At 42.5% G+C, this 23,126-nt stretch overlaps 1 protein-coding gene across 1 annotated transcript; it reads right to left on the bottom strand.

Moving 5' to 3' along the window:
• Window positions 1-253: 253 nt before the first annotated feature.
• LRRC42 (leucine rich repeat containing 42) lies at window positions 254-20,118 on the bottom strand (the record flags this gene model as incomplete). The annotated part of the gene is made up of 7 exons (XM_080693122.1): window positions 254-528; window positions 3,073-3,157; window positions 7,267-7,380; window positions 8,138-8,226; window positions 10,579-10,697; window positions 13,285-13,416; window positions 19,649-20,118. The coding sequence occupies 7 exons, from the start codon at window positions 20,116-20,118 to the stop codon at window positions 254-256; spliced, it is 1,284 nt and encodes a 427-aa protein (XP_080549248.1).
• Between the last annotated feature and the right edge of the window lie 3,008 nt (window positions 20,119-23,126).

Here is a 23,126-nt window from a genome sequence, read left to right as displayed (position 1 = left end):
GGCTCCCGTCTATAGTCTCCAAGCAAAACTTAAGGACAGCAAAAAGATTTATTTGAAAAAATTACTATGTATTGAAAATATACATTAGAAATTATTACATACTTCCATAGCATTCCCCTCCCCCACCAAAAAGTAGAAATATCTGCTTGCTATGCTAATGCCATAGGTAAATTCAAACAAAAAGTAAATCATCATTGGTCCCCACTCCTCATACACCAGAGTGAGGGGAGAAAGGCCAACTTTTATCTGCCAGTCAGTAGGAATTTAACAAGTCCCAGTCTTCCACAGTAAGACACACATATTTCTGCTTTGAAGACTGAGAAGAGTTATTTTGTTCCTTCTCCGACTCCTCAAAAACTCTCTTCTTGCCCTTCTTTGCCTCGTGGCTCGAAGCACCTTCCCGTTTCAACAACGGATCGTGGCAGTCCAAGGCTTTCTCTTTATAGAACTGGAGCTTCCCAGAAGAGTTCATGTGGGTGTCTGCCAAGGGACACTTCCTGGAGGCTTCCTCCAGCACCCGCTTCCGATCTGTGAGCAAGAGAAGGGAAGGGTGACTAGGGTGGCACGGGAATGCCCACATAGGTCTAGAGAGGACCAAGGGAAATGACCATGGACCAACGGGTGGGATGGGACTCAGTATACTTTGTAGAGTGTACTGTGAAGAACAGGGCCGTGGGCAGCACCAGCACAGGTAGAAACGTGGACTCAGGCTGGACTCTGGTGAGTGAGTCTGGGCAAGGGACTTGTCTGGGATTCAGTTTTCTCATCTTTCTAGGAAATAAAACCTATTTCCTAAGGATGACTTGAAGATAAAATGCTTAGCACAAGGCTTGGAGCACACCAAGAGCTCAAAAATGATTAGCTATTATTATTCAAGCTCTGAGTGTAACTCTGCCTTCCAAGAGCCAAGTCTGTGGCTTGATTCCAGCTGACAGTAGTCTTACTGTTTCCTTTTGGGTATGCCCAGATTCTCTTTTTTTTTTTTGGGGGGGGGGTACTGAGGATTGAACCCAGGTGAATTCTACCTCTGAGCTACAACCCCAGCTCTTTTTTATTATTTTAAAACATGTTCGCCGGGCGTGGTGGTGCATGCTTGTAATCTCCGCGCTTGGGAGGCAGAGACAGGAGGATCGTGCAGGTTCAAAGCCAGCCGCGCTGGCTTAAGAGACCCTGTTTCCAAAAATAAAAAAGCATAAAATAGGTCTGGGAGTGTAGCCCAGAGGTAGAGGGACTCCAGTAACCCCAGTACCAAAAAAAAAAAATAATAATAATAATCTAAAAAAATAATAAAATTAAATTAAAAAACAGGTTCTAAGTTGCAAAGGGCTTCACTTAAGTTGCTGAAGCTGGCTGTGAGCCTGTGATCCTCCTGTCTTAGTCTCCCAGGTAGGATTACAAGTGTTTACCACCATGCCAGCTGCTATGCCCAGATTCTTATTTTGACACTTTTATTTTTCCTTCCCTTTGATTTCATCACCTAATTCCTTTTTTAAAAAGAATCACGGTAGCCGGGCATGGTGGCGCACGCTTGTAGTCCCCATGCTTGGGAAGCGGAGACAGGAGGATTGCACAGGTTCAAAGCCAGCCTCGCTGGCTTAAGAGACCCTGTTTAAAAAAAAAATTAAATTAAAAAAAAAAAATATATATATATATATATTAGGTCTGGGAGTATAGCCCAGAGGTAGAAGGGTTCCACCTCCAGTTCCACCAAAAAAAAAAAAAAAAAAAAAAAAAAGAATCACGGTACAATATACCTAAAATTCACCATTTTAACCATTTTTAAGTGTATAATTCAGTGGTGTTGAGCACATTCACATGGTGAAATCACCACCATTTATCTCCAGAACTTTTTATCTTAAAAAACTAAAACTTTATTAAATAACAACTTCCTATTTTTCCTCCCTCTATGCCCCAATAACCACTAATTCTACTTTCTCTATGAATCTTAACTACTCTGGGATTCTCATAGGAGAACAATCATAATGCATTTGTCCTTTTGGAACTAGCTTATTTCACTTCGTATAATGTCTTCAAGGTTCACGTATTAAAATTTCCTTCGTTTTTACTAAGTTGCGGATGCTGGCCTCAGACCTGTGATCCTCCAGTCTCAGTCTACCAAATACCAAGATTACAGGTATGTGCTACCATATCCAGCTCCTTACTTCTTAAGATTGAGTAATACTCCGCTGTATGTAAATACTACATTTATCCATGCATCTGTTGATGGGCACTTGGGTTGCTTCCACCTTTTTTTTGATGGTGCTACGTAGAACTTAGGGTCTCCTCACACATGCTAGGCAAGCATTCTGCCTCTGGAACCTAGGGGCATTCTACCTCTGAGCTACACCCCAGGACCCATTCTACCTTTCTTGGTACACTTACTTTTTTTTTTTTTTTAGTTTTCTGTTACCTGTGCAATCACAAATATTATTTGGAACATGACAAAATATAAATAATTAACTTGGCAGAGGCCAAGACAGGAGATTGCAGGTTTGCGGCAGTCTCAGCTACTCAGTGAGGTCCTCCCCAACTTAGTGAGACCCTGTTTCCAAATAACGAATAAAAAATAGGACTGAGGGGTGTAGCTCAGAGGTAGAATGCCCTTGGGTTCAATCCCCAGGTCTGAAAAATAGAAAAAGCTGTATTTATGCTGGATGTTGGTGCTCAGAGCTAGGTGTAAACTTACACTCTAAGCTGCACTGACACAAATCTTAGTGATCATAAATAAGTCAATACTACCATAATTATTAATTTTCCTAATGGAAAGAAGACAAGCTGGTTGCTTTAAAGGTAAAAAAACCTCAAGGGCAAGCTAGGAGTGGTGGCATACACTTGTAATTCCAGCACTTGGGAGGCTGAAACAGGAGGATCGTAGGTTCACAGCCAGCCTCAGAAATTTAGTGAGGTCCTCTGCAACTTAGTGAGACCTTTATTAAAAAAAAAAAAAAAAGAATAAAATATAGGGCTAGGGGTTTAGCTCGGAGGTAGAATGCCCCTGGGTTCCATCCCCAGTACTGCAAACAAACAAACAACCCTCTAGTGAAAAGCTCCAAAAGAAAGGGAATTTCTCACAGAAGTATGGAGATGCCTTTCGAGATACGGCAACTTTTCTTGGTTTTGTGGCTTCCGTAGTCACACGCTCCCACTGCAGAACAATCTAAAAGGTATATGAAAAGATTTGAGTCCAAACATAATCTCAAGTTTTTAATCACACGTCTTCTTTGTTCCTCTTGCTCCCTTTCCATTGACACAAACCTCTGTGGTCAACTTTACTTCCTATGACTTGTGGAAGAATAAGACCAGATACAGACAAGTCTGGATACTCTGTTCTCATGCAAAGGTTGAGTCAAAAATCAACCACTGGATATATGCATCTGTAAGACTCAGGCAAGTACATAAGCCTGACTCCTTATTTCCTTATTCCAGGCTAGAAATAAACTGAATCCTTAAACACTAAAATTTAAAACCTTAGTCGTAATACTTTTACATGTTCTTAGATTCCCTCATGCCTTAAAATATACCAACTGTAACTCAAACTTTCATGTGTGTAAAATGCCCACATTTCCATATTCTCACAACACTTCATGATAAGTTTTTTTAAACTGTTGCTTACAAGTGTATTTTTATTACAAGGTACTACAAGTTCTTTTAGAACTTTGGTTTAGTATAAACTATACATAAATAAAAGAAAAGGAAGGAAATGATGATTTCAGTATATCATGAGTAACAAGGATTTTACATTTCATATCCATTATGGTGTGTGAGAAAATGATCATAAAGAAAGTTAGAAAAACATTTTCAGGTCAGAGCAACACAAAAGTTTAAGAACACAGTTCTTGAGGTAGCTGTACCATCTACTAGCTAGAGGACCCTTGGCAAAAAATTTAATTTCTGAATCTGTAAAAAAGGGAGTAAAAGTACATATTCCATAGGTCTGTTACAAGGATTAAGTAACATATATGAAGGGGTTAGTAGGGTGTCTGGCATACAGAAAGCATATGGTAACACTAGTTGTGGACCTCCTATGACATTTTCCTCAGTATGAAAAATGGGGCCAAGATGGACTAAATGAACCTGGAGACTTAGTGAGAAACAGAGAAACTGTCCTTTCACAAGCAGATATAAGAATGTCAATAAGAGACCGGGCGTGGTGGCGCACGCTTATAACCCCCGCGCTTGGGAGGCGGAGACAGAAGGATCATGCAGGTTCGAGACAGAAGGATCATGCAGGTTCAAAACCAGCCTCGCTGGCTTAAGAGACCCTGTTTCCAAATAAAAATATAAAATAGGTCTGGGAGTGTAGTTCCTGGGTTTCCAGGAACCCCAGTACCAAAAAAAAAAAAAAAAAAAAAGAATGTCAATAAGAAGAGCTATTTGGGGACAGGGAGTTTGGTTGTGGGCAGATGAATGTGGGGTGCCAGGCAGAGATTTGTGGAAACATCTGGAAGTGGGTCTAGTATCTGAGAGGTTGAGTCATTCTCATGGGGACGATTAAAGCCCTGGGGAAGTGAGTAAAGGTGTGAGCGAGAGAGAGCAGGAATTAGCAATGAGAGGAAAAGCCAGAGACATGCAGGTTCACATCAAATACTGCAGAAAAGCCAGAGGTGGAGAATGAGTTTGTCTGTCAGTCCTTCCAGAGGATATTTCTGGGAGAATGGCAGAGGCCATACCTAGACTGCAGGGGTAAGGCACTGAGCAGGCCACATGCAGGAGGGAGAGGTAAGACCAGGAAACAATACTAAGATAGGAGGACTGGAGGTTTGAGGTCAGCCTCAGCAATGTGGCAAGACTCAGCAACCTAGTGAGGCCCTGTTTCAAAACAGAAAATAAGAAAAGGGCCGGGGGATGTAGCACAGAAGTAGAATGCCACTAAATTCAATCCCCTGTACCCTGCCCTCTTCACAGGCACACAAAGAATGGGATAAAATAAAAGTTGGGTGTGTGGTGGCTGACACCTGTAATTACAGAAACTCGCCTGTAATTCCAGCAATTTGGGAGGCTGAGGCAGAAGGATCCCAAGTTTGAGGCTAGCCTTGGCAATTTAGTGATCCTTTCTCAAAATAATAAGTAAAAATGAGTGAGGATAATAGCTCAGTGGTAGAGTGCCCCTGAATTGAATAGGAAGGAAGGAAGGAAGGACGGACGGGCAGGCAGTACAGTACTTGAGAGGCTGAGACAGGAAGATTGCAGATTTAAGGACAGTCTCAGCAACTCAATGAGGCTCTCAGCAACCTAGTTGAGACCCTGTTTCAAGACAAAAAAGAAATAGGGTTGATGGTGTAGCTTGGAGGTAGAATGCAGTACCCCTCACTCCATGAAAAAAAAAGAAAAGAATGCACAGTTGTCCTGGGAGGTAAGAAACATGTTGGAACAAGATAAGAAAATAGCTACCTAAGGGTGACTGTAGTGGGGAGATGGGGAAAATAATTATTAGTAAATAGCAGAAGCAGCTGGACACCTTTGAGAATAGGACAGGCAAAGGAAAGAGCCTGTTACTGAAGTAGTGCACCTGTTCTTCTTATTAGAGAGAAGGAAGTAAAAGTTGACTGAAGAAGTGAAGACATTTTGAGACAGAGATAAAAAAGGAAGTGGGTCTCTGCCAGCAGCCTCTGCTTCCTCTGCTCAGAATGAGCGCAGGAGCATGGGTCAGGCTGAAGCAGTTTCAATGAAGGATCAGCCAGAGATGAGGCAGGTTGTCACTGCCAAGCACCAGGGCCAGCTGAGGCTGGATGGCAGGGGCGGTGCCAGTCGAATCAAATTCCTTTCAGCAGACTGCTAGGTTTTACTCGGTCCTTAGCAAGCCCTGTAAGAGGAGTCCTGGCTTCTGCATTTTACTGACAAAGACTCAACGTTACCTTTTATCAGACAGCTATGGATTGCTGAGTCAGGATCCCAAACCCAGGTTTCTTTGATTCCTCAACCCATGCTGTTTCTGCCATGTCTCCTGTCACCTAGCTCCATCGAGCCTTTACAGAACCACCCACGTCTACCCCAAGTTCGCTGGATGCATCTCTGCCAGGGCAACAAACTCTGGCAATCATTTAATCACGCACATTCTGGATCAAGCGTGATGATCTCCCTTCTTTCTTACCTACGGGGAGGGGAGGCAATACTCAGGCAGCTGAATACATCCACCTTGGGCCCGGTCCCAGAGATATCTAAGCTGTTTAGTTTTCTAAAAGAAAGGAGGTATCCAATTCCTGCATTTGTGATGTAAGGGTTACTTAGATGTCAAAATCAAGGCAGTCACCTGTTGTACCTGTGGCTAAAATGCCAACTACAAGCTCAGACTAAAGGTCCAGGCGATGACAAAGCATAAACAATTGAGAGGTCAAATGTTTCAGAGCTAAGGCTCTGAGCCTCAGGGGGATCCAGGACAAAAGAGCTTGGTGGGTCCTTCGGCCTCCACCAGGAAACATTTGTTACAGCGCCTGAAGGGGGAGGTAGGTACCAGGCACAGGCGAGCTGACATCTACTCATGCTGTCCTGCCAGCTCCTTAATGACTTCCTACTTAAGACTATACTTTAGCAAGTGGAGAAGGCGCATGGAGAAGACAGGAGACTCAAAGTCAAGTCCTCTCACTGGCAAGACTCAGTGAGAGAAGGACCAATGACATTTCCTTCCTGAGGATCTGGGAGGTAAGAAAGGGAAGTCAAGCCTGAATTCTTATCAGTGTGACACTAATTAGTTCTCTCTCCAGTAACCACATATTGCAAAGAAAATCTGTCCCGAAGTTAGGTAAGATCGTTTTTTTGCACTGCAAGCCAGTATTCACTTGTTTTCTGAGTTATTTCCTCCTAGATTCAGTAAGGATTTGGCACAATCTAGTGATCAGAGTATGAGATGTAAGGTTCCACATTCAAACTAAATCCTTTTGTAAGTAGATGGGCCAGATTTAGCTTGCCAGTGTTTCTGACTTGAGGTGAAGACGACAACAACAATTCAGTCAAGGAATACCAAAAGAATCAGTGTTTGTTGAGCTGGGCGTGGTGGCGCACACTTGTAATACCCATGCTTGGGAGGCGGAGACAGGAGGATCGCACAGGTTCGAAGCCAGCCTCAGCTACTTAGTGAGGCTCTCAGCAACTCAGTGAGACCCTGTTTTCAAATAAAGTATAAAATGGGTCTGGGAGTATAGCCTTGAGGTAGAAAAGCCCCTGGGTTCTACCCCCAGTACCACAAAAAATAAAAAATAAAAATAGTGTTTGTTCAATGTGTTAAGACACCTGGAATTAAAATGAAAAGGAGAGAAAAATCGGGAGTACCTGGTCAGCCCAGCCCTCTGTCTTGCAGTTACTATGATCAAATTCCTTCAAAGGCACTTTGGAGTGAACAAGGCCTATGTGGGTCTGCAGCTTGTGCTTGACGGCTTTGATGTCCTGGGGAGGGAGAGACAGACCAGAAATGCAGACTGTTATGAGGCAACTTTATACAACATTATGTAAATATACTTCTAGGGTACTTGCTAAGTGACAAGAGCAAAGTGCCGAATCTTGTTAAGATTTTTTTTTTTTTTTGGTGGCTCTGGGGGTGGAACCCAGGGGCATTCGACCTCCGAGCTACACCCCCTGCCCTATTTTTTATTCTTTATTTTGAAACAGGGTCTCACTGATTTGCAGGGGGCCTCACTAAGTAGCTGAGGCTGTCTGCGAACCGCGATCCTCCGGTCTCAGCCTCCTGAATGCTGGGATTACAAGCGTGCGGCACCACGCCCGGGTCCCTTGTTAATATTTACAGTCAGAAGCAACTTAATTACCCAGACCATCTCTAGCAGAATATATACATTTGGCCAATTCTATTTGCTTCCAACAGCAAATAGTGAGCATCAATCCTCTCTTGATCTTTATTTATTTTTTGTGTGATACTGGGGGTAGAACCCAGGGACTTTTCTACCTCCAGGCTATACTGCCAGACCTATTTTTATACTTTATTTGGAAACAGGGTTTCACTAAGTTGCTGAGAGCCTCACTAAATAGCTGAGGCTCTGCATCCTCCTGTCTCACAGTCTCCCAAGCACGTGGATTACAAGCATGCGCCACCATGCCTGGCTGCATCATTCCTTTCTAAATACCAATTAGCAAAAATAAAGAATCAAATAGAGTATGGGAATCTGAGAGAAGAAACCAAAAGCCTTACCTTGAGCCCGGTCCCAGAGATATCTAAGCAGCTGAGTTTTCTAAAAGAAAGGAGGTATCCAATTCCTGCATCTGTGATGTCAGGGTTACCTAGATGTCAAAATCAAGGCAGTCATCTATTATAACTGTGGCTAAAATGTTAGCCACAAAAGGTCCAGGCAATGATAAACTATAACTATTGAGTGGGCAAACATTTCAGAGTAAATCAAATACAGGGATCTTTCTTCCCTCTTTGTAATGGCAAGCAGCCACACTAGGTATCTGCTTCAGATCCTTTTTAGCTCTACCTAGGAGTCTGGGATGAGCAAAACAATAAATGAACCAGGTAGTGATCCTATAGAGTTTAACTTGGAACCATATGAAAACTGTATATATAGACATGAATTAAAATGGTTCAACACATTTTATTCATAGGCATTTATCTAAAGTAAAAGCATTTACCTATTTTTAAGAGATCTTCATAGGTACTTAAGAGCTACTTTCTTTTCCTTTTCCTTTTTTTTTTTTTTTTTTTGGTACTGAGGAGTGAACTCAGGGATAGTCTATCACTAAGCTATACCCCAAGCCCTTTTTGATTTTTTGTTTCAAACAGGTATCACTGAGTTGTTGAGGATCTGGCAAATTTGCTGAGGCTGGCCTCAAACCTGTGATCTTTCTGTCTCAGGAAGTTCTGAGATTGTAGGCATGCACCATCAGGCCCAGCTTCATGACTCTAAATTGCATTTTCTTTGGTTAGTCAGAAGCAACTTAATTACACAGACTATCTCTAGCAGAAAATACACATTTTATAGGCATGCACGATGTGCCTATAATCCCAATATGTGGGCTGCTAAGACAGGAGGACTATAGGTTCAAGACCAGCCTTAGATACTTAATGAAATTCTCAGCAACCTAGTGAGACCCTGTTTCTTTGTGTGTGTGGAACTGGGGACTGAACCTAGGGGCATTCTACCTCCAAACTACACCCCCAACCCTATTTTTTATTCTTTCTTTATTGTTTTTGGTGGTACTAGGGGTGGAAGACCCAGAGGCTTTCTACCTCTGAGCTATACTCCCAGACCTATTTTATACTTTATTTGGAAACAGGGTCTCACTAAGGTGCTGAGGCTGGCTTTGAACCTGTGCAACCCTCCTGTCTCAGCCTCCCAAACGCGGGGATTACAACAGTCCGCCACCACACCCACCTTTATTCTTTATTTTGAAACTGGGTATCACTAAATTGTGGTAAACTTCACTAAGTAGCTGAGGCTGGCCTTGAACCTGTGATCCTCCTGTTTCAGCCTCCCAAGTACTGGGATTATAGGAGTGTGTCACCATGTCTGGCACAAGACCTTGTTTCTAAACAAAAAATTAAAAGGGCTGGAGTGTAGTTTGGAGGTAGAATGCCTCAGGGTTCAATTCCCAGTACCAATAAATAAATAACATTTTTTTCCAGAAACTTTCCTTATTTACATTCTCACATGAGAACACTGCATTTAGCAATGTCTTCTTGGACATATGCACAGTACCTGGCAACTGGGGGTATAACTCAGTGCTAAAATGCTTCCGAGCATGCTCAGTGCCTGGGGTTTGAGCCCCAGCACACCACAAATACATACATACACACACACACGGGAGAAAAGAAATTGCTGAATGGTTGACTGAATACACTTCCCTGGGAGGTAGGGTAGGAGGGCATTTGTTTTTTCTTACACAGGCTAACACCAAAATGAGGCTCAGGTAATTTATATGGCTGCTAATGAAAGTAGCAGAGCAAAGAGGGCCTCTGACCTCACACCCCTGGCCTTTTCTATTCTTTTTTTGGTGTTTTGGATAGAAACAGGAATTGGAAATATGGAACACTTCATGAATTTGCATGTGATCCTTGCGCGGGGACCATGCCAGTATTCTCCGTATTGTTCCAGTTTTAGTATGTGTGCTGCCAATGCGAGCAATGGCTCCTCCTAGTCTCTTGGCACCATGCCACCTGCCACAGATTCAATGCATGCTTGGTAAAGCTGCCAGTGATCGTGCTGACTTCCTACCACTGAAGTCACTACCTGATTGATCCTGAGTAAGTCATCACAACTGTGGATTCATCCAACCTTTCATCAGGTAAGCATGGATAAAAAGGACCTATCTGATAGGCACCATGGGTCAGAGACTCAAAGACATTTGGCTCTCCTTTTTGTATGCTGCGAATATAGGAAGGCGGCCCTGTCTATATGTGAGAGGCACGAGAGATATAAGGGGCTTTCCTGCCCTGTGGGAAGCGGCACAGTGCTAGGAAGGCCTGTGCAGTCGGTGGGAGCCTGTGGCTGGAGTCCTGCTCTGCCACTACATTGCTATGGCACCTAGAAGGTTAGCTTTCCTTTATTACCTCTAAAACGAAGGGGAAGAACCAGATGGTCCCCAAAGCCATTCTTCCAACATTAATACTCTGTGACTGCTAATAACACTTACAAGACAAGTCTAGCAGTGTCAGGTTCTCAAGGCCTCTCTTCAGCACTCGAACTGGCGCTGTCATTTTCCGCACCCCAGCATCAGACAAACAATTATCCTTCAGGTGGAGTTGAGTTACACTAGGCAAAGTCCATTAATAAATTAAAGTGAGTTTGAGAACATACTCTGAAACATTTACAAATATAACACATCCACAGGCTGGGTGTGGTGGCATATGTCTGCAATCCCAGTACTTGGGAGGCTAAGACAGGAGGTATCACAAATTCCTGGCCAGACACAGGAACTTAGACCCTCCTCAACTTAGTAAAACCTTGTTTCAAAATAAAAAAATAAGAGCTGGGCGTGGTGGTGCACACTTATAATCCCCACGCTTGGGAGGCGGAGACAGGAAGCCGCACTGGCTTAAGAGACCCTGTTTCCAAAATTAAAAAATAAGGTCTGGGAGTGTAGCCTGGAGGTAGACGGGTTTCCAGGAACCCCAGTACCACAAAAAAAAAAAAAAAAAAAAATAGCTGGGCGTGGTGGCGCATGCTTGTAATCCCCGCGCTTGGGAGGCAGAGACAGGAGGATCGCGCAGGTTCGAAAGCCAGCTGCGCGCACTGGCTTAGGAGACCCTGTTTCCAAAATGAAAATGTAAAAATAGGTCTGGGAGTGTAGCCCAGAAGTAGAAGGGCTTCCAGGAACCCCAGTACCACCAAAAAAAAAAAAAATAATAATAATAATAATAATAATAATTAATAAAATAAAATAAAGCCAGGCATGGTGGCCCGCACTTGTAATCCCATCATTTGGGAGGCTGAAACAGGAGGATCACAGTTCGCGGACAGCCTCAGCTACTTAGTGAGGCCCTTTGCAACTCAGTGAGACCCTGTTTCAAAAATTAAAAGGAATAAAAATAGGGTTGGGGGTGTAGCTTGGAGGGAGAATGCCCTGGGTTCCACCCCTAGTACTGCAAATAATAATAATAATATGAATAAAATAAATAAATAAAAAATAAAAAGGTCTGGTGGTATAGCTTAGAGGTAGAATGCCCCTGGGTTCAATCCTCTGTAACACACACACGCGCGCGCATAGAAAAGAAAAAAGAAAAAAAGATCCTCTACCATCTGCTACTTCACACCTAATGCACTGAAAAGAATTAATGCTCTTTGGGGGAGGTTATTTCAGTTATAAAATCAGAACTAATGTAGGGGTCAAAGTGTCATGTAGTACTAATCTCAGATGGCAGAGGGCACTAAAGAATATGGTAATGAGGTAAACAGACTTCTATTAAGGGATAAATATACTTTAACACAAAAGCTGCATTTTGGATAAACTATTTGAAAAATCAAAAACATTCTAAATAGGTAAGGAAAGCCTGCTAAAGCACGCCTATAAGAATTTTTTTGTAAAGCAAGCAGTACTCTAATTCTAACCAGCTTCATGAATCTAGATATTCAGATTAGATTTATTAGGATATACACATAATACAATTCATCCAGCTAACCTGAAATTGATGTATATGCTCTACTGTGCTTTACACAAGAAACGTGAGTCTTGGTGCTAACTAGCTTCACACAAAACACCTTTGGACGGGGCAGTATGTAGGTGTCACTGTCAGAAGCAGGCCCCATTAGCAGGTCACATTTAGGTTTTTTGTTTTGTGGTACTATGAATTGAGCCCAGAGCCATTTTACCTCTGATCTACAAACTCTTTTTGTTTTGAAATGGTCTCACTAAAGTTGCTGAGGATAACCTCGAACCTGCAATACTCTTGTCTCGGCCTTCCATATACTGGGATTACAGGTGTGCATCACCACGCTAGGCTCAGATGCAGGTTTAGAAAGCTGTTATCTCTCTAGGTGTTTATGAACTATAAATGAATCCATCTGGCCTCCACCCTACTAGTCAAACTGAGTAATTTAGGAATATAAAATATCCACAGGCAGCCGGGCATGGTGGCGCACGCTTGTAGTCCCAGCATTCGGGAGGCAGAGATCAGAGAATTGTGGTTTACAGACAGCCTCAGCTACTTAGTGAGGCCCTCTACAACTCAGTGAGACCCAGTTTCAAAATAAAGAATAAAAAATAGGGCAGGGGGTGTAGCTCGGAGGTCGAATGCCCCTGGGTTCCATCCCTAGACCCCCCCCCAAAAAAAAATCCACAGGCTGGGTGTGGTGGCACATGCCTGTAATCCCAGTACTGCTGAGACAGGAGGATCAGATTACTGATCCTTACTAATCTGACTCAGATTACTCAGTCCAGCTAATAAAGTGAGTTACTTTGGCTATTTGTGAAAGGTATAAACAGGACCATTTTTCAAATATGATTCACGAGGATGATTTAGATGTCTTTAATAGTTAATTTTCTTTATAATTTATAGTTTGGTAATAGTTAAAATAGCAAACAACATCTGTAAGAAATAGTGTAATTTTTCATCTTTTGCTAGAATAAACAGCAAAAATTTTCAATCCAGGTAGCTTCAGGTACTACATGTTAAAATAAGTTATTCAGAAAAAAGAACCAACTGATTCAATTTCCTGAGGGCTGTTCAATCTAAATAGCATATAACAAGTAAATAGAAATTGAAAATGTTCAGAAACAATAACAATAAGCAAATAAACACAGGAATGGAAAGTAATTGGCACTGTTTAAGATAATTCCACTGGAACATGCTTTAAAACTGTAATAAAAACAATTCATCTGTAAGTGGTATTAGGTCAGTACCTGGACAGGGCCTCATTGGTGAGATGTTCTAGAAGTTCATGCTCATCTCCCAGCTTGCAACAAGAAAGATCCAGGCGGGTCAGTTCCCGGAAAGATTTAATCTCCTCAAGTTTTTCTGAAATCACCAGATACCTATGGAGTGTGGAGAGCAGTCAACAGCTTTTCCTTTTTAAAAAAAAAAAAAAAAATTTCACCTGGGCATGGTGGTGCACACCTATAATCTCAGTACTTGGGAGATGAAACAGGAGGACCACAGGTTCAAAGCCAACCTCAACAACTTAGCAAGGTGCTCAGCAACTCAGTGAGACCCTGTTTCCAAATAAAAAATCAGGCTGGGCATAGTGGCACACGTTTGTAATCCTATCATTTGGGAGGATCTGGGTTTGCAGACAGCCTCAGCTACTTAGTGAGGCTTTTTGCAACTCAGACCCTGTTTCAAAATAAGGAATAAAAATTAGGGCTGGGGGTGTAGATCAGAGGTAGAATACCACTGGGTTCCATCCCCAGTACCACAAAAAAATAAAAATAAACATAAAATTAAAAAATTAAGATCTGGGAATGTAGTGTGGCTAAATTCAATCTCCAGCAACACACACACACACACAAACACACACACAAGTTCAATTTATGGCTTTGTGCCACAATATCCCATCATCCCACAGTACTGTTTAATAAGCAGACTTTACTTTTGACTATCTGGGCACTGGTTGAATTTATTTAATAGTAAATGCCCTGGCCAGGTGTGGTGACACATGCTTGTAATCCCAGAGCTTGGGAGGTTGAAATAGAAAGATTCTAGGTTCAAGGACAGCCTCAGCAACTTAGTGAGACCTTGTTTCAGAACTAACTAAATAGATGGGTTGGGTGCTGAGCATGGTGGCACATACTTGTAATCCCAGTATTTGGGAGGCTGAGATGAAGCTGTATGTTCGAGGCCAGCCTCAGCTACTTAGTAAAGTCCTCCACAACTTAGTGAGATACTGTTTCAAAATAAAAAATAAAAAATAGGGCTGGTGCTGGTATAGCTCAGAGGTAGAATGCCACTGGGTTTGATCTCCAGTATCTCAAAAAATGAAAACTAAAAATAAAAAAATAAATAAATGCCTCTAAAGTCTTTGTACATTATGGTGGAATAAACCTTTCAAAATAAAAGTATACAGCCGGCGTGGTAGCGCATGCTTGTAATCCCAGCATTTAGGAGGCTAAGGCAGGAGGATCGTGGTTCGTGGCCAGCCTCAGCTACTTAGTGAGGCCTTTTGCAATTCAGTGAGACCCTGTTTCAAAATAAAGAATAAAAAATAGGATTGGAGTGTAGCTCGGAGGTAGACTGCCCCTGGGTTTCATCCATCCCCAGTACTGAAAAAAATAAAAATATACAAGTAACGGCAAATCACAAAAGGAAACATCTGCTTTTTAAATTAGACAAGATGTATCTCGGCATTAGTGTCTGAACCTTATTTGAAAATTTTCAAACTTTAGGCTATTCAAACTTTTATTTTGGTGTTACTAAGGATTGAAATTAGAGAGCTGAACTCCTTAGCCCTATTTTATGTTGAAACAGGGTCCTACACCTAGTTACTGTGCACTGGTCTTGAACCTATGATCCTCCTTTCTCAGCCTCCTAAATACTGGGATTATAGATATGCACCACTGCACACAGCTATTCAAACTTTTAATTACTAATTTTTTTTTTTTTTTGGCAGAACTGGAGATTGAGTCCAGGGACAGTCTACCTCTGAGCTACAGCCCCAAACCTATTTTTTATTTTGAAATAGGGTCTCACTAAGTTGCAGAGGGCCTCAAGAAGTAGCTGAGGCTGACCTTGAACCTAGGTTCCTCATATCTCAGCTTCCCAAGTATTGGGATAACACACATGTGCCACCACCCCCAGCAGTTAATTATTTGCTCTTTTAAAGTTGCTTTATCTAATGCTCAATACCTAGTGATTTGAAAACTAAAAGCCAAGAACTGAACTCTTATCTGTACATCCTCAAAAATACACCAGAGGTATCAGGCAGGCAAGTCTCATTTATCTTTCCCACTCAAACACAAGTTTGAGAACGGTTGACTCCACAGGCCTCTGTTATCCTACTAACTACTCCAAAAGTACGCACACCATGACTCTCATCTAGATCCTTATTAAGACAAACCATGAAGCAAGAGCAACTTAATTACACCGGAGCACCTTGCCAAATTGTTATCAGGAAGCATCAGGAAAGCTGTGGAGAGGAAAAGGCAATCAAAACAGCATTCCTAGGCACAGGCTGGGCTCCACCCTACCTTTAGTGTTCATCTACTTCAGATGAGTAAGTGAAAATAAATGAAAGGGATTAGGTGTGACAGGAACCAGAGATGTGGAGATCCTCAGAGGCCAGGAAAACTGACTCAGCCAAGAGCAGGTCTTCCTCATCCACTCGCCTCTTGGAGGTCTGAATGTTCACAGCAGGACAGAGTGCTAGGACCAGTGGAGTCATGCTTAAAGTTCACACCTCAACCAGGCAGGGTGGAGCACACCTGTAATCCCAGTACTTTGGAGGCTGAGAAAGGAGGATCACAGGTTTAAGGGTTGCCTCAGCAAGTAGAGAGACTTTAGTAATCTAGTAAGACTGTTTTATTATTATTATTTTTGGTGGTACTGGGGTTCCTGGAAACCCTTCTACTTCCAGGCAACACTCCCAGACATACATACATACATACATATATATTATACATATTATATATATATATATATATATTTTTTTTTTTTTTTTTTTTTTTTAAATTTGGAAACAGGGTCTCTTAAGCCAGCAGGGCTGGCTTCGAACCTGCGCGATCCTCCTGTCTCTACCTCCCAAGCGCTGGGATTACAAGCGTGCGCCACCACGCCCGACTAGTAAGACTGTTTTAAAACAAAAAAATAGCCAGGTGTGGTGGCGCACGCTTGTAATCCCCGTGCTTGGGGGGGCGGAGACAGGAGGATCGCGCAGGTTCGAAGCCAGCTGCGTGCGCTGGCTTAGGAGACCCTGTTTCTAAATAAAAATATAAAATAGGTCTGGGGAGTGTAGCCCGGAGGTAGAAGGGCTTCCAGGAACCCCAGTACCACCAAAAGTAAATAAATAAAATAGAGAGGGCTGGGGTTGTAGCTCAGAGGTAGAATGCCCCCAGGTTCAATCCCTAGTAAAACACACACACACACACAGTTCTCATCTCAACCAGGTGTGGTGGTACACACATGTAATCCCAGTACTTGTGGGCTGAGACAGGAGGATTGCATGTTCAAGGACAGTCTCAGCAATTTAGTGAGACAGTTTCAAAATAAAAATAACATAGGGCTGGGGCGTCTAGTTCAGAGGTATAATGTTCCTGGGTTCAATTCTCAGTACCAAGGGGTGGGGGGAAAAGAATGTTCACATCTCTCTTCTGTTAGCAGAATCATAGTTGCTAAAAACACTATGAACTTATCAAGGGCAAAAGGTAGGCTGGATTTCTTTCTCCATCCAAACAAAATTAGATGTACTCAAACTGATTGCTGGCTTGAATGCTAGATACAGATGGCTTGAGCCATTAGTGCCCCCCCTTTAAACAGTGGAACCTCAGCTGCATGGAGACTAAGCTCAGCTGGGTACACAAATGAGCCTTATTTATTCAGATGATTTTAATGGCACTGTAAATAAAGCTGCTGTTTTCCACCTTCCAATCACAGGACTTAAGTGTATTAATGGGGATTTAAGGGATTACTGGCAATCAGAAAGGAAAACACGCATCCTTTGTTCAATTAACCAAAAGATATTTAGTAATTCTGAAACAAGGGTTGTCTGTGAAGAACATAACACTGTAATATGATTAAGAAACACTACAAAGCCGGGCGTGGTGGCGCACGCTTGTAATCCCAGCATTCGGGAGGCTGAGACCGGAGGATCGCGGTTCGCGGACAGCCTCAGCTACTTAATGAGGCCCTCTGCAGCTCAGTGAGACCTGGTTTCAAAATAACGAATAAAAAATAGGGCAGGGGCTGTAGCTCAGAGGTCGAATACCCCTGGGTTCCATCCCCAGACCCGCAAAAAAAAAAAAAAAAGAAACACTACAAAACTCAAGGCTGAGGACCCTACATGCTAGGCCACACACAACACTAGATGACATAAATCAGCTTCAAGTTATGTGCAAACTAGTCTTCTAATTTGACCTTTAACAGGTCAGAACAGGACAGTGGAGGCAACAGAAAGAGCACAGACATTTAGTGTCAGACAAATGAGAGTTTGGATTCTAACAGCCCTAATCATTTCTATAACATGATAAAGTTACTTAAGCTTTTGAGCTTCAATTTCTCCAGCTACGAAATGGAGCTTATTCTTATTCTTTTCAGAATTTAGAAAATCAGAAATAATATTTTTTACTTTATTTTCTAGTTGTACAGAAGATTGAACCCAGAGGCATACCCCAGCCTTACTTTTTTTTTTTTTTTTTTTTTTTTTGGTGGTACTGGGGTTCCTGGAAGCCCTTCTACCTCCGGGCTGCACTGCCAGACCTATTTTATATTTTTATTTTGGAAACAGGGTCTCTTAAGCCAGCAGGCTGGCTTGGAACCAGCGTGATCCTCCTGTCTCCGCCTCCCAAGCACGGGGATTACAAGCGTGAGCCACCACACCCAGCTTGACTATTTTTTTTTTGGTGGGACCGGGGTTCCTGGAAGCCCTTCTACCTCCGGGCTACACTCCCAGACCTATTTTATATTTTTGAAACAGGGTCTCTTACGCCAGCACGGCTGGCTTCGAACCTGCGCGATCCTCCTGTCTCCGCCTCCCAAGCGCGGGGATTACAAGTGTGTGCCACCACACCCGGCTATGACTATTTTTTAAATTAGTAGATTTTCTGAAAGTGTTTTTACATGATGGTGGAATATTTTAAATAAATATACAAAAGTACGAACTGAAACAAGTCACAAGAAGAAGCATATGCTTCATTAGAAAATAGGCCTTGGAAGCCAGGCTTGGTGCCACAGGCTTGTAATCCTAGTACTTGGGAGGCTGAGACAGGAGGATTACATGTTCACAGCCAGCCGCAGCTACTTAGTGAAGTCCTCTGCAACAACTTAGTGAGACTCTGTTTCTAAATAGTAAAAAATAAAGCTGGGGGTGCAGCTCGGGGGGTAGAATGTCCCTAGGGTTCAATCCTCAGGATGGCAAAAAAAAAAAAAAAAAAAAAAAAAGACAGGCCTTGGTATTGAGACCTTATCTATTTCCCAACCTTAGGATAGTTGAAATTTCAATCACTTACTCTTTTAGGGTTACTTCTTCCTTTCTTTCTTTCTTTCTTTCTTTCTTTTCTTTCTTTCTTTCTTTCTTTTTCAGCACTAAGATGGAGCCCAGGGGCAGTCTACCTCCAAGTGACAACCCCCAGCCCTATTTTTTATACTTTATTTTGAAAGAGTCTCATTGAGTTGCAAAGGGCCTCTCACTAAGTAGCCAAGGATGCCTGCAAATCATGATCCTCCTGTCTCAACCTCCCAAATGCTAGGATTACAAGTATGCACCACCACGCCTGGCTTAGGGTTACTTGTAAATCTAACAATCAATATCTAGTGGTCTTAAACTGAAACAGGGCCAAGAGTTCTAGGTAGTAACTTTCACAAGCCCAAGGATATACCAAGAGACATTTGGTGGGTCGCATCTTATCTTTTCTATCTTCTTCTATTAGAAAAGTTGGTTGCAGTTGGGCAGTTGGGCATGGAGGCACACACATGCAGTTCAACAGACAGCCTCAGCTACTTAGTGAGGCCCTGTGCAACTCTGTGAAACCTTGTTTCAAAATAAAGAATAAAAAATAGGGCTGGGGGTATCAATCAGAGGTAAATGCCCCTGGGTTCCATCCCCAGTACCACAAAAAAAAAAAAAAAAAAAAAAAAGCAGGCCTTGGTATTGAGACCTTATCTATTTCCCAATCTTAGGATATTTGAAATTTCAATCACTCATTCTTTTAGAGTTACTTTTAAATTTAACAATCAATATCTAGTGGTCTTGAAACTGAAACAGGGCCAAGAATTCTGGGTACTAACTTTCACAAGCCCAAGGACATACCAAGAGATATTTGGTGGGTCACATCTTATCTTCCCTATCTTCTCCTATTTAAAAAGTTGGTTGCAAAGTATTTTCTACCTAATGGAGGAAATGTGGCCATCAACCAATTATTCTAAAATATTTTCAAAATAAAGCTAAGTGTCATATGAGAGATGAAGGGGGAAAAAAGTGATTTTTCTCAAAATGATCAACCAGTTTGTATTTGGAAGTTTCAAACTAAAGTACTATCTGATAGGGGAAGCTCCCAAGCTCAATCCACTAAGCTCTGTGCCTGAGAGAGTAAGCACTCACTAAACACACTGGACACCCACCTGTTTCGCAAGCACAGGGAGCAAAGCACCAGACTTCCGTAGGCCTCGGTGAATTTCTGTAGAGCCCTCAGCCCCGCACCGGGCTCTGTAAACTTCTGTCTGGCCTCAGCAGCAGAGAACAGCTTTTCAGCAATCTGCTCAGGAAAGCCAATGAGGGAATCAATGTGATCAACATTGTCGGAGATGAAGCCCAGGACGAGGCTGAAGAGGGATCTGGCAGAGTACCGAAGGTTCCCCTCCCGGGTGTATGTGAAGATGAAGTGATCAGTCTTCTCCTTCTGTGCAGTATCGTCTTCCCTGTTCATGCAAAGCTCCACAGAGAAGCCTTTGGGAAACAGTCTGAACGGCCTTGGCTGCTGCAGACTACTGACACCATCAAGAGCCAAACTGACCATGTGTAGCTGCCCACTTTCTCGCACATAGATGGGCCCTGGGTCCAGGTGATGTTCTGAGTTGAGGTAGTAAGACATTGCCTCGGTTGCAACTATAAAAGCAAGGCACAGGAAGTAAATCCAATTAAAATGCCATCTGTAACATGTAACTTCATCTTGCTTGCCCAGAGCTTCATGAACCTACCGAGCAGGCCTTGTGGCTGGCGTGAGGAAAGCAAAGCTCATCAGCTAGCTGGAACTCTGGCTACTAAAGTGCCTCTCTAATTGTCGCTACAGTACATGAAAGGCCTCTTCTTACCGTTTTTCTTGCCTGTCTGGGTGATGTACTAATCTTTCAGAGCCCAGCTGGAATCTGGAGAAATTATCACAAATTATCAGCAACAATTCTTTTACAAGTAATCCATGGCAGCAGCACAGCATATATTAGCAAAACAATTGGGCCAGGCATGGTGGTGCACCACCTTACTCCTAGAACTTGAGAGGCTATTACAGGAGGCTAGCCTCAGTAATTTAGCAAGAATCTGTTTCAAAATAAAAATTAAAAAAGGGGTCCAGGGTGTAGCCTGGAGGTGGAATGCTCTGAGTTCAATCCCCAGTATCAAAAAACAACAAAACAAAACAAAACAATAAAAAAACAAGCCAGGCATGGTGGCGCAGGCTTGTAATCCCTGCGCTTGGGAGGCTGAGACAGGAGGATTGCACAAGTTCGAACCCAGCCTCAGCTACTGAGTGAGGCTCTCAGCAAATTAGTGAGACCCTGTTTCCAAATAAAGTAAAATATAGGTCTGGGAGTATATCCCGGAGGTAGAAAGCCTCTGGGTTCCACTCAGAGTACCACCAAAAAACAAAACAAAACAAAACAGAAACACTGTAAGTGTCCAACCACTGCAGTGTTAAGTCAATTATCCATTCCATACAATGGAATGTTATGGAGCCATTAAAATAATAGGATTAAAAATCTTAACACACAGAAAAAAAGACTAGAAACAAGTGCCCGTTGCCTTGACACCTCCTAAACACATTGCGGTACTTGGCTCACTTTTCTGCTACTGATTTGTTTCTGGACCTGATCTCCACTGCTTTGAGCTCCTTGAGAGAAGCTATCGTGCTTAGTTCATTCAAACTTCCTAACCAGTGCTCTGGCACATTAGAGTCCCTGAGTAGCTAGTTGTGGAATTAAATTTTACTCACTTGCTAAACCTTCCATAAACCACAAGCAACAGAATTTTTTTTTTTATCTACAAATAAGGCTTCCATCACAAGAGCTAAACAAAAGCTATTCTAGATCTTGACAACATCATATCTACTAATGTTCTATTATGGCACTTTGTTTTTTCTTTTGCAGTACTGAGGATGGAGCCCAGGGGCATTCTACCTCCGAGCTACACCCCCAGCTCTATTTTTTATTCTTTAATTTGAAACAGGGTCTCTCTGAGTTGCAAAGAGTCTCATTATGTAGCTGAGGCTATCCGCAAACCATGATCCTCCTGTCTCAGCCTCCCAAATGCTGGTATTACAAGCGTGCGCCACCACACCCGGCTCTATTATGGCACTTTTGAAGTTAAAAAAAAAATTGGGTACGTCTGCAATTATGTGGGTGACAGTGTGCACCTAAAACTATTTGGAATAAATACTTATATTTCCTGAGTGATTGGAAGATCTCAAACTACATGGGAAACTGCTATGTTAAACAACGTGAAAATATCTGATTATCATTTCTAGAACAATTTAAAGGGAAGAGAGAGGTAAAACTTATATAATATAGGCCTAATATCCCTTAAGACTCTGAAATTATCTCTAAAAGACTCAGATTGCCTTTTAGAGTGCGCCAACTTGGCTTCTTCTGCATCAATGCAGGGCCACAATGTGGCCCTGAAGTTTACAAGTGTCAGCACACAATTAAGTCAGTAATCAAAAATGCTGAGTCTTTGGAGATCAAACAATGATCTTGTTTGTGCGAATCAGTACTATTCATGTTCATCCCTAGGATAATTATGTGTATAAAGTACATCAGAAAAGAAGGCTCAGCCTAGCCCTAGAGCCTCACCCTTTCCCAATCACCTCCTTATACCCTACTCACCATGTCACACTACTTAGTAAACTGGCCATGCCCTTTCATCCCACTGGACATGGCCTATTCTACTCCCTTTGGACAGAGCATCCTTCACTGCCTTGATCTAGCTAATTCCCACTTATTAACACAGTTCCACAACCCCTCTCCTGAGAAACCTTCCCTAACCCCTACACCAGTACATGTTGGTCTAGTTTTCCCAGAGCAACAAGTATCTCCTTCTACAAAGCACTTAGCACCAAGCACCATATCTGTTCATTTGTTACTAGACCCAGAGCTGTGAGCTCTTTGAAGGCAAGGTACTTATTTAATTCTTCTCTCCCAGGCCTGACATAGTGCCTAGAACTGAGTATGCCCTCAATAGACATTTGCTGAACTGAGTAAGAAGGATGAGACCTCAAAGGGACAGATTTAGTGCTCTGAATTGCAGGGCCTGCTGATACTGTTGCTAGGAGCCAGCTCCTCTTCCAGGCAACAGCTTCAGGCTCCTCCCTCATTTGCCAGACCCTTGTGCAGGTGGGAAAAGTAGAGAAGATAGATAAAAGGAGTATATTGCTACCAGTACTACCAGGAAAACAACAAAGTAGGAAAAAAATCCTGCCACAGTGCCAGCTCTAATAACTCATACCCTCCTCTTGCCAGCATTCAGTATCTACTGCTAAGGAGATGTCTCACTTTTTCTCAGCTCTTCTTCCAGTAGGGGTCTGGTTCATTCAACCTCACAGATCTTAATCCTATAAGAAAATGCAAATCTCCAGTCTTTATTCCTCATAGCTCTACTCTACCTGCAGATCAGAAAGTAGACACCAGGTATGGCCCCAATGAGAAAAGACTTGATATTTATTTATTTATTTATTTATTTTGTGGGTCTGGGGATGGAACCCAGGGCATTTGACCTCCGAGCTACACCCCCTGCCCTATTTTTTTTATTCTTTATTTTGAAACAGGATCTCACTAAGTTGCAGACGGCCTCACTAAGTAGCTGAGGCTGTCCGCGAACCGCGATCCTCCGGTC

This window comes from Muscardinus avellanarius (assembly GCF_963383645.1).
Source record: "Muscardinus avellanarius genome assembly, chromosome: 3".
Classification (NCBI taxonomy): domain Eukaryota; kingdom Metazoa; phylum Chordata; class Mammalia; order Rodentia; family Gliridae; genus Muscardinus; species Muscardinus avellanarius.
The sequence above is the reverse complement of the archived record's forward strand: the minus strand, read 5'-3'. Positions and strand labels throughout refer to the sequence as shown.